We start from the raw sequence: 17,699 nt of genomic DNA, 5'->3' as shown, positions 1-17,699 counted from the left end.
TCCTGATCTGTCCACTAGATGGCAGTGCTCCATGTGTTGTATCCTGATCTGTCCACTAGATGGCAGTGCTCCATGTGTTGTATCCTGATCTGTCCACTAGATGGCAGTGCTCCATGTGTTTTATCCTGATATGTCCACTAGATGACAGTGCTCCATGTGTTGTATCCTGATCTGTCCGCTAGATGGCAGTGCTCCATGTGTCCACTAGATGGCAGTGCTCCATGTGTTGTATCCTGACTTGTCCACTAGATGGCAGTGCTCCATGTGTTGTATCCTGACTTGTCCACTAGATGGCAGTGCTCCATGTGTTGTATCCTGATCTGTCCGCTAGATGGCAGTGTTCCGTGTGTCCACTAGATGACAGTGTTACATGTGTTGTAATGGTGTAACGGAACTCCCCCCTCAAATATACAAAAATGAATGGGAAGTCATTGGCACCGTACGAACCAAATACACGGTGTCCAATACCACCCAATTCGGCGTCGTTACACCCAATTCAGGTGTGACACTTTAAAAATCCAACCGATGGTCAGCGCTCCATGTGATTTTTCATACACAAGTCAAGACCCAAGAGTAAAATTTCATTAATTTTTTTTTAAATTCAAAAACTTCTCACCCCCTTAAAAAAGTGCTCTCTGGACCGTTTTTTTGAAATTCTTTAGATTTTTGTGTCATATGTTTTCTCCATTTGCAATATGATTTCATAGGAAGTCAAAAGTCAAAAATAGCAAACATTTTGAAAAAGCTTTCTGGCCTGTTTTTCAAAATTCTTTCGATATTTTTGTCAATTACACATGTGTAAGAACTGTATGAATATACTTTTGTCAAAATGTATTATCGTATTTTTTTTACTGGTGCATAAGGCATATGTTTTGTCCATTTGCAATATGATTTCATAGGAAGTCAAAAGTCAAAAAACCATTTGAAAAATGTGCTCCTGGTAACCCGTTCCAATCACCAGGTGCATGGCTGTGCATTTGCAGTCTGTTTCAATGTGCATTTACCATCACGAATCTGTCATGCTCAAATATCCTGCAGAAATGCAAAATTGACTGGCCTGATGAACACGGGATGGCTGGGCAGTGATAGTGGTTCCTCTCTATCACTCGTTGTGTTGATTTCATAATGTCCATTTGGTGAGGTTTTTTCACTGTTGCAAATGCACGTGCATTTGCAATATGTTTCAATGGTCATTTACCATCACGAATTTGGCATGCTCAAAAATGCTAAATTGACTGGCCTGATGAACTCGGGATGGCCGGGCAGTGATAGTGGTTCCTCGCCATCGCTCGTTGTGTTGTTTAAAACATGTCCATTTGGTGATGTTTTTTCACTGTTGAATCATATTGCAAATGCACGTGCATTTGCAATATGTTTCAATGGGCATTTACCATCACGAATTTGGCATGCTCAAAAATACTGCAGGAATGCAAAATTAACTGGCCAGATGAACTCGGGATGGCTGGGCAGTGTTTCTGGTTCTTCTCCATCGCTCATTGGGGTTGATTTCAGAATGTCACTTTGGTGATGGTACCTCACTCTTTAAACATATTGCAAATAAACAAAAGTCACCAGCAAGTCACCGTCCATCAGTCAATTAGATATCATTCTGACACCAAACTGATACAAACTGACACCACAACCCCTTTTTCCCACTCGTTTAGAAGCCAACTATCACATACCTCAGAGCAGGCCCAAAATTCACAGCGCCTTCTGTTCACACCATATTAAAAACGTAAAACACGTAGTTATGTTCCAGCTGCGGGTTCAGTTCTGACATTGTGTGTAGGCCCTGAATCCCAAGTTTCGGCTCGATAGGACATTTGGTGCCCGAGCAAGATCCTAATTGGTGCTGAAAATCCACTTTTTTCCATGACTTGCTACGGGGTCCTTGAATGAGCTATCGGACAGAAACGTTGGGGTCCGTCTATACATTAAACACTGAGACCTGTTGGGGTGTACCGAGATGGTTGCAATGCACCTAGTCTTGCAACTCTGGGACATTTCTAAATGTCGTAATTTTCGTGGTGTAAAAATGAATTGAAGTCATTGCAAAGAGCCACATAACTCACCACGCACTATCGACACTATCGACCTGAGCTATCGACCTGAGCTCTAGAACAGGTTTCTAAACTTGCAGAACTCTAGGTCTTACGTTTTTTTAGCTCGAACAAAGGTAACTATTGCAGGCACTGTCTGTCTCTACGCACCCCAATGTGTCCCTCCTTCCAAGCTGTGTGTGTGTGTGATTTATTTTTTCTTCTAAATTTTATGGGAGAAATGACTGATTTACAGTTCATGAGGGTTGCCTAATCGCACATATGAAGTTTTGGAAAGATCTGACCTTTTTAACCCTTCGAAACAGCACCTATGACACCATTTTAAGGCACTTCCGGTTGGCACAGGAAGCTATAAGTAAACACATATCTTGATTGGGGTATGCTCTTACAGGATCCTGGGTTTTAAGTCTTTATGTTAACCTCTCTGTGCACAGAACCCGCTAGCGGGCTGAAATTCCACAACATACGGTGATCGCTACATAAATAGTCATATTAAACATTCATGAAAATACAAGTGTCTCACATGTATCGAAAGCCTAGAATCTTGCTAATCCAACTACGTTTTCAAATTTAAAAAATGATTTTCTGCGAAAGAATACGATCTGACCTTTTTAACCCTTCGAAACAGCAACTATGACACCATTTTAAGTTACTTCCGGTTTACACAGGGAGCTGAAAGTGAACACATATCCTCCTTGGGGTAGGCACTTGTAGAATATTGAGTTTTAAGTCTTTAAGTCTCTAACTGACTTATTTACATAGGGTTGAATGAGTGTGTGTTATTTCAGAAAACCACAGAAAATCACAGAAATCTCGCAGAGCTCCGAAGCACACTTTAAAAAGATTCGTATGAACACACTGCAACTGGATCTGTAACTTTTCCAAAAAACAAAAATAAACAATTTTTGAACATCACCAATTTGACATTGTACGATTTCTCTTAAATTACGATAGATAAATGGCTGGTTCTTTTTTTATTGACACCGTAGGTTCACTTACTTTGACGTGAAGCAGTCAAATTATTTTTCAATTTTCATTTTTGACCTTTAATCCCAGAAAAATTGCCTTAACTCAAAAACCGTTGAGGCCTAGACGCCATCTGTTTTGGGGCCAACTGCCCATTATGCCAAACCTATGCTCACCAAGTTTTGTCTTCAAAATATTTTTAGTTTAGGAGATAAGGCCACGTCGTGATTGGTGATGATTTGTACATTTGCAATATGATTCCATTCGCCCTCTTGTGGGATTTACCGGGACAGCGGAAAAATGGGTTAGGGTTAGGGTTAGGGTTAACCCTAACCCTAACCCTAACCAAAATTTGAATATTTTATAAAACGGAAACCGAATGTCCGAGAGAGTTCGTTTGATGACTTCCTGGAAGATCCGGCCCTGCCGCACGGCCCAACACCGTCCACGAATTTTAGAAACGTTTTCGGACGTCTAGTAAGGGACCGTACATTTGCAATATGGACTTTCTCACTAACCATATGGCAAGCGTAAAAATGTGCCCTTAAGGTATGGGGGTGCCGGTACCAAGTCAATATGTGGGGATACAGGTTAGACCAGGTAATTTATACTGTAGGTAGGGATAAAGAGACTATGATATATAGATAATAAACAGTAGAACAGGTTAGACCAGGTAATTTGTACATGTAGGTAGGGATAAAGTGACTATGGTATAGATAATAAACAGTGGTACAGGTTAGCCTGATGACGGGTGGGGATCCCCTTTGGGAACATCCCCTCCCCCGTTCAGCTGGACTGGTGGCGCATGGAACGCAAAAATATTCTTAGAAATATTTAACCTCCACACATTAACAAGTCCAATAGCTCAAATGAAAGATAAACACCTTGTTCATCTAGCCAGCAAGTCAGATTTCTAAAATGTTTTACGGCGAAAACATAGCACATATATATGTCAAACCACCACCAGACACAGCTCATTTGAATAGCCAAAACATGCAATCAACAAACGCAGGATTAAAAAATAAATCATTCACTAACCTTTTGAAAATCTTCATCAGATGACAGTAATAGGACATGTTACACAGTACATTTTTTTTTCTCAATAATATGCAATTTATATCCATAAATGTCCATTTACATTGAATTCATGTACAGAAAATACTCAAAAATGTCCGCAGGAAATCTATGTAGCGCGGCAAGATAACGTAAATAGACATCATAAACTTTGACTAAATATACATGTTCTACATATAGTTAGAAAGATACACTGCTTCTTTATGCAATCGCTTTGTTACATTTATTTTTAACGTTACAGAAATCGCCCACTATTCAATATTCTGAGACGGCGCTCAGATATAAGCTATATTTCTCCGCTATGTTGGAGTCAACAGAAACACAGATTTCAGCATAAATATTCCCTTACCTTTGATGGTCTTCGTTCAGAATGTTCTGGAAGGGTTCATACTTACCCAAAGAATCGTTTGGTTTCAATTCTTGCGTCTTTGTATTAGCTACTGCTAATAACATCAGCTGAAATGCACCCAAAATGTCCTCTGGTCCGGAAAAGTTGCACATCAAAACTTCAAAATTACATATTATATGTCGATTAAACAGGTCAAACTAAGTGCAGAATCAAGCTTTATGATGTTTTAAACATACGAAACAAATTTCTATTCAACCGGTCATCGTTAGCTCTTCCCCGAAGTACTGGAACTAAGGATTGGCCGGGACCAATTCGCGCCCCAACGCACAAGGTATTTTCTCGCGGCACTCACTCAATTCACTCCATAGGGCCAATTCTCGCGGGATTTGAACGATTAAACGCTCTACTGAATGAGGACATCTAGTGGAAGACATAGAAAGTGTCCCCAGATCCATAGCTGGTTGGGAAGGGTGGGGGCGATGACGTCAAAGTTGCCCCAACTTTCAGGATTTCAAAACTAGTTTGCAAGATTGTCTGCCCTGTGAGTTCTGTTATACTCACAGACATAATTCAAACGGTTTTAGAAACGTCAGAGTGTTTTCTATCCAATAATAATTATTATATGCATATATTAGACATTTTTGACAGATTTCTTTTCAGTTTACTATGGGCACGCAATTGCTCCAAAGAGTTGTGAGCAGAAATGACTGGGGGCTGTAGTGGGAACCTGGAATGGAGCATTTAGAAGATACTCAAGACCCTGGGGGCTGTAGGGGAACCTGGAATGGAGCATTTAGAAGATACTCAAGGCCCTGGGGGCTGTAGGGGAAACCTGGAATGGAGTATTTAGAAGATACTCATGGCCCTGGGGGCTGTAGGGAAACCTGGAATGGAGCATTTAGAAGATACTCAAGACCCTGGGGGCTGTAGGGGAAACCTGGAATGGAGCATTTAGAAGATACTCAAGGCCCTGGGGGCTGTAGGGGAAACCTGGAATGGAGCATTTAGAAGATACTCAAGGCCCTGGGGGCTGTAGGGGAAACCTGGAATGGAGCATTTAGAAGATAAATAAAGGAAGTGAATGAAATGAAAAATAAAGTGGTTGTGATGTCATTCAGAACTGATTAAAAAACAGGCTACATGATTGAGGAAAATCATTTATTTCATTCTATATGCTACAAAGACTAAATCAATATCTTACCAGGATGGTTACTAGAATAATGGTTTTGCACAAAACAATGTATCAACCATAATGCTATACAATATATGACCAGTATATGACTGATGTTAAAGGACAGCTGCTGAATGAATAATACAACACACATTATATTAAAACACATTCCAATCAGAATAATACATGTATCAGTTAATAGATCACATTTGATCAAATGCCACTATTGTTCCAGCAGGTGGAGCTACAATGTAACAACATACAGCATTGTGACTCACAGTTCTATATTAGAATTCCATGAGTTCCATTCTGATGGTTGTTATGGTGATCAGGTGATCTCAGCCTCACTCTTCTTCAACACGATCACCTGTTCAACACAGAAGTAGTTCATCAGTGTGGCCATGTATTTACTTATCCAATACAGAACCACTAAGAAATGTAAATCATATCAGATGATTTACGAGTCAATACTGTGCTACTTAGAATCCTTTCATATTACTTCCAATGGGGCTCCTGCTTATGTACAGTTCTGCCTTATCAATACCAGGGCAATTTACAAATGATCAATACCAGGGCAATTTACCATTTATCAATACCGGAGCTATATACTATTTATCAATACCAGGGAAATGTACTACTTATCAATACCTGGGTTATTTACTCCTTATCAATACCAAGGTAAATTAGTAATTATCAATACCAGGGCTTTTTACCATTTATCAATACCTGGGTTATTTACTCATCAATACCAGGGCAATTTACTAATTATCAATACCAGGGCTATTTACCATTTATCAATACCATGGCCATTTACTATTGATGAATACCAGGACTATTTACTATTTATCAATACCAGGGCTATTAACTATTTATCAATACCAGGGCTATTAACCTTTTATCAATACCAGTAAGACACGACTCAGTCAGAGCTAGTTATCAACATCATTGGTCAGAGCTAGTTATCAACACTATAAGACATGACTCGTTCAGAGATAGTTATCAACACTCTTGGTCAGAGCTAGTTATCAACACTTTAAGACATGACTCGTTCAGAGCTAGTTATCAACACTTTAAGACATGACTCGTTCGGAGCTAGTTATCAACACTTTAAGACATGACTTGGTCAGAGCTAGTTATCAACACTCTTGGTCAGAGCTAGTTATCAACACTTTAAGGACATGACTCGTTCAGGGCTAGTTATCAACACTCTTGGTCAGAGGTGTTTATCAACACTTTAAGACATGACTCGGTCAGAGCTACTGCAGTTTTGTCAGTCCTTGTAATATAACTCTGATTTTATATTTTAACCCCTCCACCACCCCTTTTCAACTACATATATAATATAATATTATATAACATTCTGTTGGTGGCTCTAAGTGTTGAATCAAGTGTAGTTTTTTGTACCAGTTGATAAACCAAGCAAACAAGTTCCCTACCTACTCCCTCTTCCTCTTGCCTCCTCCCTTTTTGTACCAGTTGATAAACCAGGTAAACAAGTTCCCTACCTACTCCCTCTTCCTCTTGTCTCCTCCCTTTTTGTACCAGTTGATAAACCAGGTAAACAAGTTCCCTACCTACTCCCTCTTCCTCTTGTCTCCTCCCTTTTTGTACCAGTTGATAAACCAAGCAGACAAGTTCCCTACCTACTCCCTCTTCCTCTTGTCTCCTCCCTTTTTGTACCAGTTGATAAACCAGGCAAACAAGTTCCCTACCTACTCCCTCTTCCTCTTGTCTCCTCCCTTTTTGTACCAGTTGATAAACCAGGCAAACAAGTTCCCTACCTACTCCCTTTTCCTCTTGTCTCCTCCATTTCTGTGGTAGGGCTGCAATCAGTCGGTTGTAAGTTTGGATGGAGCAGATTTGCGCATATATTTTCAATAACTGCATATGTGACATAACTCATATCATTAATAAATATTATATGTTTTTTTTCTCATTTTTTCCGTAAAGAATGTTTTTTTTATTCATCAATATATTTGAGTTTAACCATTACATTTGATGTAATATTTGTTCTATCTTTTCTGGAGGATAAAACTGAAATTGTAACCAGCTTTGTATAGCTTGTTTAAGGAAGGGCGATACTTTATTAAGCAACATTTCATTTTCAATTAGTCGGAAATGAGAAGTTGTAATCTGTATAAACTCTTAATCATTATATAAATAGGCACGTTTAATTTTGTCTGGCTTTGCATTCCAAATAATATGAAATATTTTTCGCTCATGTCATTTAAAAAATGAGTCATCTGGAGTAGGCAGTGACATTATTAAGTCAGTTAACTGTGATAGGATGTCACAACTCCTACCGAAGGTGGCTCCCCTTCCTGTTCGGGTGGCGCTCGGCGGTCATCGTCACCGGCCTACTAGCTGCCACTGATCCCTTTCCCCCTTTCTATTTATTGGTTTCACCTGTTTTGTGTGTAGGCTGATTAGTCGGGCTATGTTAGCCAGTCGGCCCGCCTGCTCTTTGTGCGGGATTGTTTTGTGTTGCTCAGAGTTCGATGTGTTTCGTTCTTGGGTTTTTCTCCGGACTGTTTGAGTCCCCGTGTTTGAGGCATTTGTTTTTTGTACCCTGTATTTCGTGGTGTGGCTTTTGTTCGCCGTGTGTGCAATAAATAGCAACTACCCTGTACTCTCTGCTTCCTGCGCCTGACTTTGCACCCACTACACCCAGAGCGTTACAGACCATTAGTAAGTCAACTTGCAGAAATGCAAAATTGACTTGCCCGTTGACATGAGAGAAGTGATTTTTTTTTTAAATGTCCAAAATGACCAGGGGCACGGGTGGGGGGGGGGTGCTCCATTACCCAACCGTGGACCCCTTGCACCCCCCTAAAGGCATTAAAAAACATTTTAAAAATGTGCTACTGGTAACCCGTTCCAATCACCAGGCGCCCTGATGTCCATTTGCAATATGTTTCAATTGGCATTTACCATTACGAATTTGACATGCTCAAAAAAACTGAACAAATGCCAAATTGACTGGCCCGATGAACTCGGGATGGCCGGGCAGTGATTTTGATTCCTCTCCATCGCTCGTTGGTGTTGATTTCAGAATGTCAATTTAGTGATGGTCTATCACTGTTTAAACGTATTGCAAATGGACAAAAGTCAGCCAGCAAGTCATCTTCAATCAGTCAATTAGATATCATTCTGACACCAAATTGATATAAACTGACACAAAACCCACTTTTTCCAACTCGTTTAGAAGCAAGCTATCACATATTTCAGAGCAGGCCCAAAATTCACAGCACCTTCTGTTTAAACCATAATAAAAACATAAATCACGTAGTTACATTCTAGCTGCGGGTCCAGTTCTGACATTATGTGTAGGCCTAGCTGAAACGACCCCGAATCCCAAGTTTCGGCTCAATAGGTCATTTGGAGCCCAAGCAGCGACCTTAATTGGTGCTAAAAATCTACATTTTCATGGTGTTACTACGGGGTCCTTGAATGAGCTATCGGACAGAAATGTCTCTATGGGCCAAGGAGGTTTCAATGCACTTAGTCTTGTGACTCTGGGACTTTTCTAAATGTCATCATTTTCGTGATGGTCAAAATGAATTGAAGTTATTGCAAATGTACAAGGCTATTTCTCAGTCTGAGAACCTTCTAGAGCCACATAACACACCACACACTATCAAATTGAGCTCTAGAACAGGTTTCCAAAGTTTCAGAGCTCTAGGTCTGACAGTTCTTTGATAGTTCGAACGAAGGTAATTATTGCAGGCTCTGTGTTGCTGTATGCAAATCAAATCAAATTTATTTATATAGCCCTTCGAACATCAGCTGATATCTCAAAATGCTGTACAGAAACCCAGCATAAAACCCCAAACAGCAAGCAATGCAGGTATTGAAGCAATTTGGCAAGGAAAAACTCTCTAGAAAGGCCAAAACCTAGGAAGAAACCTAGAGAGGAACTAGGCTATGGGGGTAGCCAGTCCTCTTCTGGCTGTGCCGGGTGGAGATTATAACATATGCCCCACACTTTGTCACTCAACCCTGTGTGTGGGTGAGTTTTTCTTGGAAATCTGATGGGAGAAATTACTGATTAACAGTTCATGAGGGTTGCCTAATCACACATATCCTGATTGGGGTATGGTCTTAGTGTCACGCCCTGGCCTTAATTATCTTTGTTTTCTTTATTATTTTGGTTAGGTCAGGGTGTGACATGGGTGATTTATTGTGTTTGTCTTGTCTAGGGGTTTATTAGATTTATGGGTTGGTGTTCAGTTTAGTTGTCTAGGTCAGTCTATGGTTGCCTAGAGTGGTTCTCAATCAGAGGCAGGTGTTTATCGTTGTCTCTGATTGGGAACCATATTTAGGCAGCCATACTCTTTGGGTATTTTGTGGGTGATTGTTTCCTGTCTTTGTGTTTTATGCACCAGTTAGGACTGTTACGGTTTTCACATTTATTGTTTTGTAGTTTGTTCATGTTTGAGTTTTCTTATTAAAGAACCATGAACTTGGTCCGCCTCTCCTTCGCAGGAAGAAAGCCGTGACACTTAGAGAATCCTGACTTTAAGTCTTTACGTTAAGAATTAACTGATCTACACAGGGTTGAATGCAGTGATTTTCACAAACTTCAGGTTTGGTATATCAAAACACCTTTAGGCTGGTTTTAATCACTTCCGGTTGCTCCAGAAGCTTAGAATCAACACAGGTAGACCTCATAGTGGTCTGATGAATTGTCATTGAAGACAGGTTCATAAGGCATAAATAACCCACATCGGCTTCAGGTTGAATTTATTGGAGAAGGCAATGTATTCCTACGGGGAGAGAAGTCAATGCAAACTGTTTGAAGTAAACTTCTTTTCACTGGGTTAAGGGTTAATGCCACTCAGTCAAGGTTAGGTTTGCACAGATCGAGAGGACCTCAGGAATTGTGCTTTTAACCCTAACGGTTATCTCGCTGTCACCCAAAAGCACTTGAAATTTAGGGCCAGGCTTCATTATTGGCCTACTTTTTATCACGGTTGCTGCGCTCAGACTGAGCGAGCTACGGTCAAGCGGGGCATCTCGTTGAACTCGGCACAGCCTAGAGATTATGGTAATGCCATTGCAGGCTCTGTGTGTCTTTAAGCACCGCACCGTTTCACTCCATCCTTGCTGTGTGTGTGTGTGTGTGAGAGAGTTTTTTCTTTGACATCTGTTGGGAGAAATGACTGATTTACAGTTCATGAGGCTTGCACATATGAAATTTTAGAATGATCTGACCTTTTAACCCTTCAAAACAGCCCTATGACGCCATTTAAGGCACTTCCGGTTGACACAGGAAGCTGAAAGTTAACACATCCTCCTTGGGATAGACTCTTATAGAATATTTAGTTTTAAGTCTTTACGTTAAGAATTGACTTATTTACAGAGGGTTGAATGAGTGTGTGTTATTTCAGAAAATCAACGAAATCTCGCAGAGCTCCAAAACCCACCTTAACGGATTAGTCTGAACACGTCAAGTCAACTGTGATAGGACCATGAGTAAGTCAACATTGATGGGACCAAAGAGTTAATCAATGTGATTTTTCCATAAATAGACAAGTATTTACCTCTCCATGGTTGCAGAATTCTATTTATTTTTGTTAACTATCGATTGAAATGAATTGTGGTCAGTTCATTTATATTTTTGTAGATGTGAATACAAAAGGATGTCTACTTCACCCTCCGCCCATTTTAATGGTAAACTACAAGGTGGTGTAAACACTGTATTTTAATGATCCAATACGTAATACGATCCAATACATACAATACAATACGTAGGTTTTAGTCCAGAGAGGCTAGAAAAGTGACCAAGATCTTCAATGAGTCTGTGCAGGGATTCAGATTGCGGACAAGAGTCATCAACATACATTGAGTCTGTACAGGGATCCAGACTAGAGTCATCAACATACATTGAGTCTGTACAGGGATCCAGACTAGAGTCATCAACATACATTGAGTCTGTACAGGGATCCAGATTGCGGACAAGAGTCATCGTCATACATTGAGACTGTGTAGGGATCCAGATTGGGGACTAGACTCATCAACATACATTGAGACTGTGCAGGGATCCAGACTAGACTCATCAACATAAATTGAGACTGTGCAGGGATCCAGATTGCAGACTAGACTCATCAACATACATTGAGACTGTGCAGGGATCCAGATTGCAGACTAGACTCATCAACATACATTGAGACTGTGCAGGGATCCAGACTAGACTCATCAACATAAATTGAGACTGTGCAGGGATCCAGATTGCAGACTAGACTCATCAACATAAATTGAGACTGTGCAGGGATCCAGACTAGACTCATTAACATACATTGAGACTGTGCAGGGATCCAGATTGCGGACAAGAGTCATCGTCATACATTGCCACTTTTGTTTTTTTCCCCTGGATTTCCCTTGATGTTCTTGTTGGATCTAATTTTAATAGCCAGCATTTCAATGGCCATAATAATATAATTCTGATATCCTCTAGTGTCTCCCCATCCCGCGTGCGGGAGTGTAATCATCGACTGACACGAATTAGCATAACGCAACGGACATACATATTCCTAGAAAATATTCCTATTCATGAAAATCACAAGTGAAATATATTGAGACGCAGCTTAGCCTTTTGTTAATCACCCTGTCATCTCAGATTTTCAAAATATGCTTTACAGCCAAAGCTAGACAAGCATTTGTGTAAGTTTAATCGATAGCCTAGTATAGCATTTTGTCCAGTTAGCAGCAGGTAACTTGGTCACGGAAATCAGAAAAGCAATCAAATTAAATCGTTTACCTTTGATGAGCTTCGGATGTTTTCACTAACTAGACTCCCAGTTAGATAGCCAATGTTCCTTTTTTCCAAAAATATTATTTTTGTAGGCGAAATAGCTCCGTTTGTTCTTCACGTTTGGCTTAGAATTCGCCCGGAAATTGCAGTCACAAAAACTCCGAAAAATATTCCAAATTAGCTCTATAATATCGACAGAAACATGGCAAACGTTGTTTACAATCAACCCTCAAGGTGTTTTTCAAATATCTATTCGATAATATATCCACCGGGACAATTGGTTTTTCAGTAGGACCCATTGGAATAATGACTACCTTTGTATTTTACGCGAGAATCACTCTTGGAGCCATCAGGTGACCAGTTGCGCAATGTAGCCGCTTACGGGTATTCTTCAACATAAATGCGTAAAACTCCGTCACAATACTGTAGACACCTTGGGGAATACGGAGAAAAAGTAATCTGGGTGATAGCCCATTCACTGCTCAATAGGGACGCATTGGAACGCAGAGCTTCCAAAAGATGAGTCACTTCCGGATTGGATTTTTCTCAGGCTTTCGCCAGTGATGTTATACTCACAGACAATATTTTTACAGTTTTGAAACTTTAGAGTGTTTTCAATCCTAAGCTGTCAATTATATGCATATTCTAGCATCTTGTCCTGACAAAATATCCCGTTTGCTACGGGAACGTTATTTTTCCATAAATGAAAATACTGCCCCCTAGTCACAAAAGGATATGAGGCGATCCTGTATGAACTCAGGTTCTCACCTTGAGCCTTGCTCCTGCAGCATTTCACCAGCAGTATGATGGTCACCAGCAGGTAGGGAGACCCCACCAGTAAACTACACAGCAGCCTGGGTAGAGACATGGACAACACTGGGACTGCTGGAGATGGAACTGCAGCTGGAGAAAGAAAACAATGTTAAAAAACACTTGAGATGGTGCTGGAGAGAGACATGGACAACACTGGAGATGGTGCTGGAGAGAGACATGGACAACACTGGAGATGGTGCTGGAGAGAGACATGGACAACACTGGAGATGGTGCTGGGCAGAGACATGGACAACACTGGAGATGGTGCTGGGCATAGACATGGACAACACTGGAGATGGTGCTGGAGAGAGACATGGACAACACTGGGATGGTGCTGGAGAGAGACATGGACAACACTGGAGATGGTGCTGGAGAGAGACATGGACAACACTGGAGATGGTGCTGGAGAGAGACATGGACAACACTGGAGATGGTGCTGGAGAGAGACATGGACAACACTGGAGATGGTGCTGGAGAGAGACATGGACAACACTGGAGATGGTGCTGGAGAGAGACATGGACAACACTGGGATGGTGCTGGAGAGAGACATGGACAACACTGGAGATGGTGCTGGTAGAGACATGGACAACACTGGAGATGGTGCTGGAGAGAGACATGGACAACACTGGGATGGTGCTGGGTAGAGACATGGACAACACTGGAGATGGTGCTGGAGAGAGACATGGACATCACTGGAGATGGTGCTGGGAGAGACATGGACAACACTGGAGATGGTGCTGGGAGAGACATGGACAACACTGGGATGGTGCTGGGTAGAGACATGGACAACACTGGAGATGGTGCTGGAGAGAGATATGGACAACACTGGAGATGGTGCTGGAGAGAGACATGGACAACACTGGAGATGGTGCTGGAGAGAGAGATGGACAACACTGGGATGGTGCTGGGTAGAGACATGGACAACACTGGAGATGGTGCTGGTAGAGACATGGACAACACTGGAGATGGTGCTGGTAGAGACATGGACAACACTGGAGATGGTGCTGGAGAGAGACATGGACAACACTGGAGATGGTGCTGGTAGAGACATGGACAACACTGGGATGGTGCTGGAGAGAGACATGGACAACACTGGAGATGGTGCTGGTAGAGACATGGACAACACTGGAGATGGTGCTGGAGAGAGACATGGACAACACTGGGATGGTGCTGGAGAGAGAGATGGACAACACTGGAGATGGTGCTGGAGAGAGACATGGACAACACTGGAGATGGTGCTGGAGAGAGACATGGACAACACTGGAGATGGTGCTGGAGAGAGACATGGACAACACTGGAGATGGTGCTGGAGAGAGACATGGACAACACTGGAGATGGTGCTGGAGAGAGACATGGACAACACTGGAGATGGTGCTGGAGAGAGACATGGACAACACTGGAGATGGTGCTGGAGAGAGACATGGACAACACTGGAGATGGTGCTGGTAGAGACATGGACAACACTGGAGATGGTGCTGGAGAGAGACATGGACAACACTGGGATGGTGCTGGAGAGAGAGATGGACAACACTGGAGATGGTGCTGGAGAGAGACATGGACAACACTGGAGATGGTCATGGGCAAACACATGGACAACACTGGGATGGTGCTGGTAGAGACATGGACAACACTGGAGATGGTGCTGGGTAGAGACATGGACAAAACTGGAGATGGTGCTGGGCAGAGACATGGACAACACTGGGATGGTGCTGGGCAGAGACATGGACAACACTGGGATGGTGCTGGGCAGAGACATGGACAACACTGGGATGGTGCTGGGCAGAGGCATGGACAACACTGGGATGGTGCTGGGCAGAGACATGGACAACACTGGAGATGGTGCTTGGCAGAGAGATGGACAACACTGGGATGGTGCTGGGCAGAGAGATGGACAATACTGGGATGGTGCTGGGCAGAGACATGGACAACACTGGGATGGTGCTGGGCAGAGACATGGACAACACTGGGATGGTGCTGGGCAGAGAGATGGACAACACTGGGATGGTGCTGGGCTGAGAGATGGAAAACACTGGAGAAGGTGCTGGGGGGAGACATGGACAACACTGGGATGGTGCTGGGCAGAGAGATGGACAACACTGGAGATGGTGCTGGGTAGAGACATGGACAACACTGGGAAGGTGCTGGGTAGAGACATGGACAACACTGGGATGGTGCTGGGCAGAGACATGGACAAAACTGGAGATGGTGCTGGGCAGAGAGATGGTCAACACTGGGATGGTGCTGGGCAGAGAGATGGACAACACTGGGATGGTGCTGGGCAGAGAGATGGACAACACTGGGATGGTGCTGGGCAGAGAGATGGACAACACTGGGATGGTGCTGGGCAGAGAGATGGACAACACTGGGATGGTGCTGGGTAGAGACATGGACAACACTGGGACTGCTGGAGATGGAATGGGAGTTGGAACTGCAGTTGGAGGAAGATTGAATAAACCCCCAGTGCAATCAGCTAACATGCAATCAATGGAAAATAAAATTGACGACCTACGAGGAAGATGAAACTACCAACGGGACATTAAAACTGTAATATCTCATCCTTCATTGAGTCGTGGCTGAACGACGACATTACCAACATACAGCGGGATGGTTATACGCTATATCAGCTGGATAGAACAGCAGAGTCTGGTAAGACAAGGGGGGAGGGGTCGGACTATGTATATTTGTAAACAACAGCTGGTGTACGATATCTAAGGAAATCTCGAGGTTTTGCTCGCCTGAGGTAGAGTATCTCATGATAATCTGTAGCCCACACTATCTACCTAGAGAGTTTACATCTGTATCTGTCTACATACCAGCACAGACCGATGCACTAAGACCACACTCAATGACTTGTATTACAACATAAGCAAAGAATATGCTCATCCAGAGGCGGCACTCCTAGTGGCCGGGGACTTTAATGCAGGGAAACTTAAATCTGTTTTACCTAATTTCTATCAGCATGTTAAATGTGCAACCAGAGGGGAAAAAACTCTAGACCACCTTTATTCCACACACAGAGACGCGTATAAAGCTCTCCCTCGCCCTCCATTTGGCAAATCTGACCATAATTCTATCCTCCTGACTCCTGCTTACAAGCAAAAATTAAAGCAGGAAGCACCAGTGACACGCTCAATACAAAAGTGGTCAGATGAAGCAGATGCTAAGCCACAGGACCCTTTTGCTAGCACAGACTGGAATGTGTTCCCGGGATTCTTCCGATGGCATTGAGGAGTACACCACATCACTCATTGGCTTCATCAATAAGTGCATCGAGGACGTCGTCGTCACAGTGACTGTACATACCTAACCCAACCAGAAGCCATATATTACAGGCAACATTCGCACTCAGCTAAAGGGTAGAGCTGCCGCTTTCAAGGAGCGGGACTCTAACCCGGAAGCTTATAAGAACTCCCGCTATGCCCTCCGACAAACCATCAAACAGGCAAAGCATCAATACAGGACAAAGATCGAATCTGTACTACACCATCTTCTACGCTCGTAGGATGTGGCAGGGCTTGATAACCATTACAGACTACAAAGGGCAGCACTGCCGAGAGCTGCCCAGTGACACGAGCCAACCAGACGAGCTAAATCACTTCTATGCTCACTTCAAGGCAAATAGCACTGAAACACACATGAGAGCACCAGCCGTTCCGGATGACTGTGTGATCACACTCTCCTTAGCCGATGTGAGTAAGACCTTCAAACAGGTCAACATTCACAAAGCCGCGCTGACCAACTGGCAAGTGTCTTCACTGACATTTTCAACCTCTCTGTAAGGGCGTTCGTCTGTAGGAGGAAGAGAAGCGGACCAAAGCGCAGCGTGGTGGTTATTCATATTTTAATAAATCACTACACATGAACAAACTAACGAAAACAAGAAAAGTGAGAACGCAAACCAGTCCTATCCTGTGACGACAAACACAGTGACAGGAACAATCACCCCCAAACACACAGTGAAACCCAGGCTACCTAAGTATGATTCTCAATCAGAGACAACTAATGACACCTGCCTCTGATTGAGAACCATACTAGGCCGAAAACATAGAAATGCCCCAAAACATAGAAAAACAAACATAGACTGCCCACCCAACTCACGCCCTGACCATACTAAATAAATACAAAACAACAGAAATAGAGGTCAGAACGTGACAGTACCCCCCCCCAAAGGTGCGGACTCCGGCCGCAAAACCTTGACCTATAGGGGAGGGTCTGGGTGGGCGTCTGTCCGCGGTGGCGGCTCTGGCGCGGGACGCGGACCCCACTTCACCATTGTCTTAGTCCGCCTTATTGTCCGCCTCCCTGGCTTACTCACCATGGCCACCCCTCTCAATGACCCCACTGGACAGAGGGGCTGCTCGGGACAGAGGGGCAGCTCGGGACAGAGGTGAAGCAGCTGCTCGGGACAGAGGGGCAACTGCTCGGGACAGAGGGGCGACAGCAGCTCGGGACAGAGGGGCGATAGCAGCTCGGGACAGAGGGGCGGCAGCTGCTCGGGACAGAGGGGCGGC

The 17,699-nt window shown here is 43.2% G+C and overlaps 1 protein-coding gene across 1 annotated transcript in view; it reads right to left on the bottom strand.

Annotated features, from left to right (window-relative positions):
• Nucleotides 1–5,948: 5,948 nt before the first annotated feature.
• The window catches only part of LOC139417002 (sialoadhesin-like), a 58,049-nt gene continuing 46,298 nt past the window's right edge, over nt 5,949–17,699 (bottom strand). Inside the window, exons 7-8 of the mRNA XM_071166234.1 lie at nt 13,143–13,259; nt 5,949–6,049 (exon numbers count right to left, since the gene is read on the bottom strand). Coding sequence (XP_071022335.1) covers nt 5,949–6,049; nt 13,143–13,259 — 218 coding nt within the window. The remainder of the gene's footprint in view (nt 6,050–13,142; nt 13,260–17,699) is intronic.

Source organism: Oncorhynchus clarkii, chromosome 9 (genome assembly GCF_045791955.1).
Source record: "Oncorhynchus clarkii lewisi isolate Uvic-CL-2024 chromosome 9, UVic_Ocla_1.0, whole genome shotgun sequence".
Lineage (NCBI taxonomy): Eukaryota > Metazoa > Chordata > Actinopteri > Salmoniformes > Salmonidae > Oncorhynchus > Oncorhynchus clarkii.
This window is presented reverse-complemented; position numbering and strand designations above follow the sequence as displayed.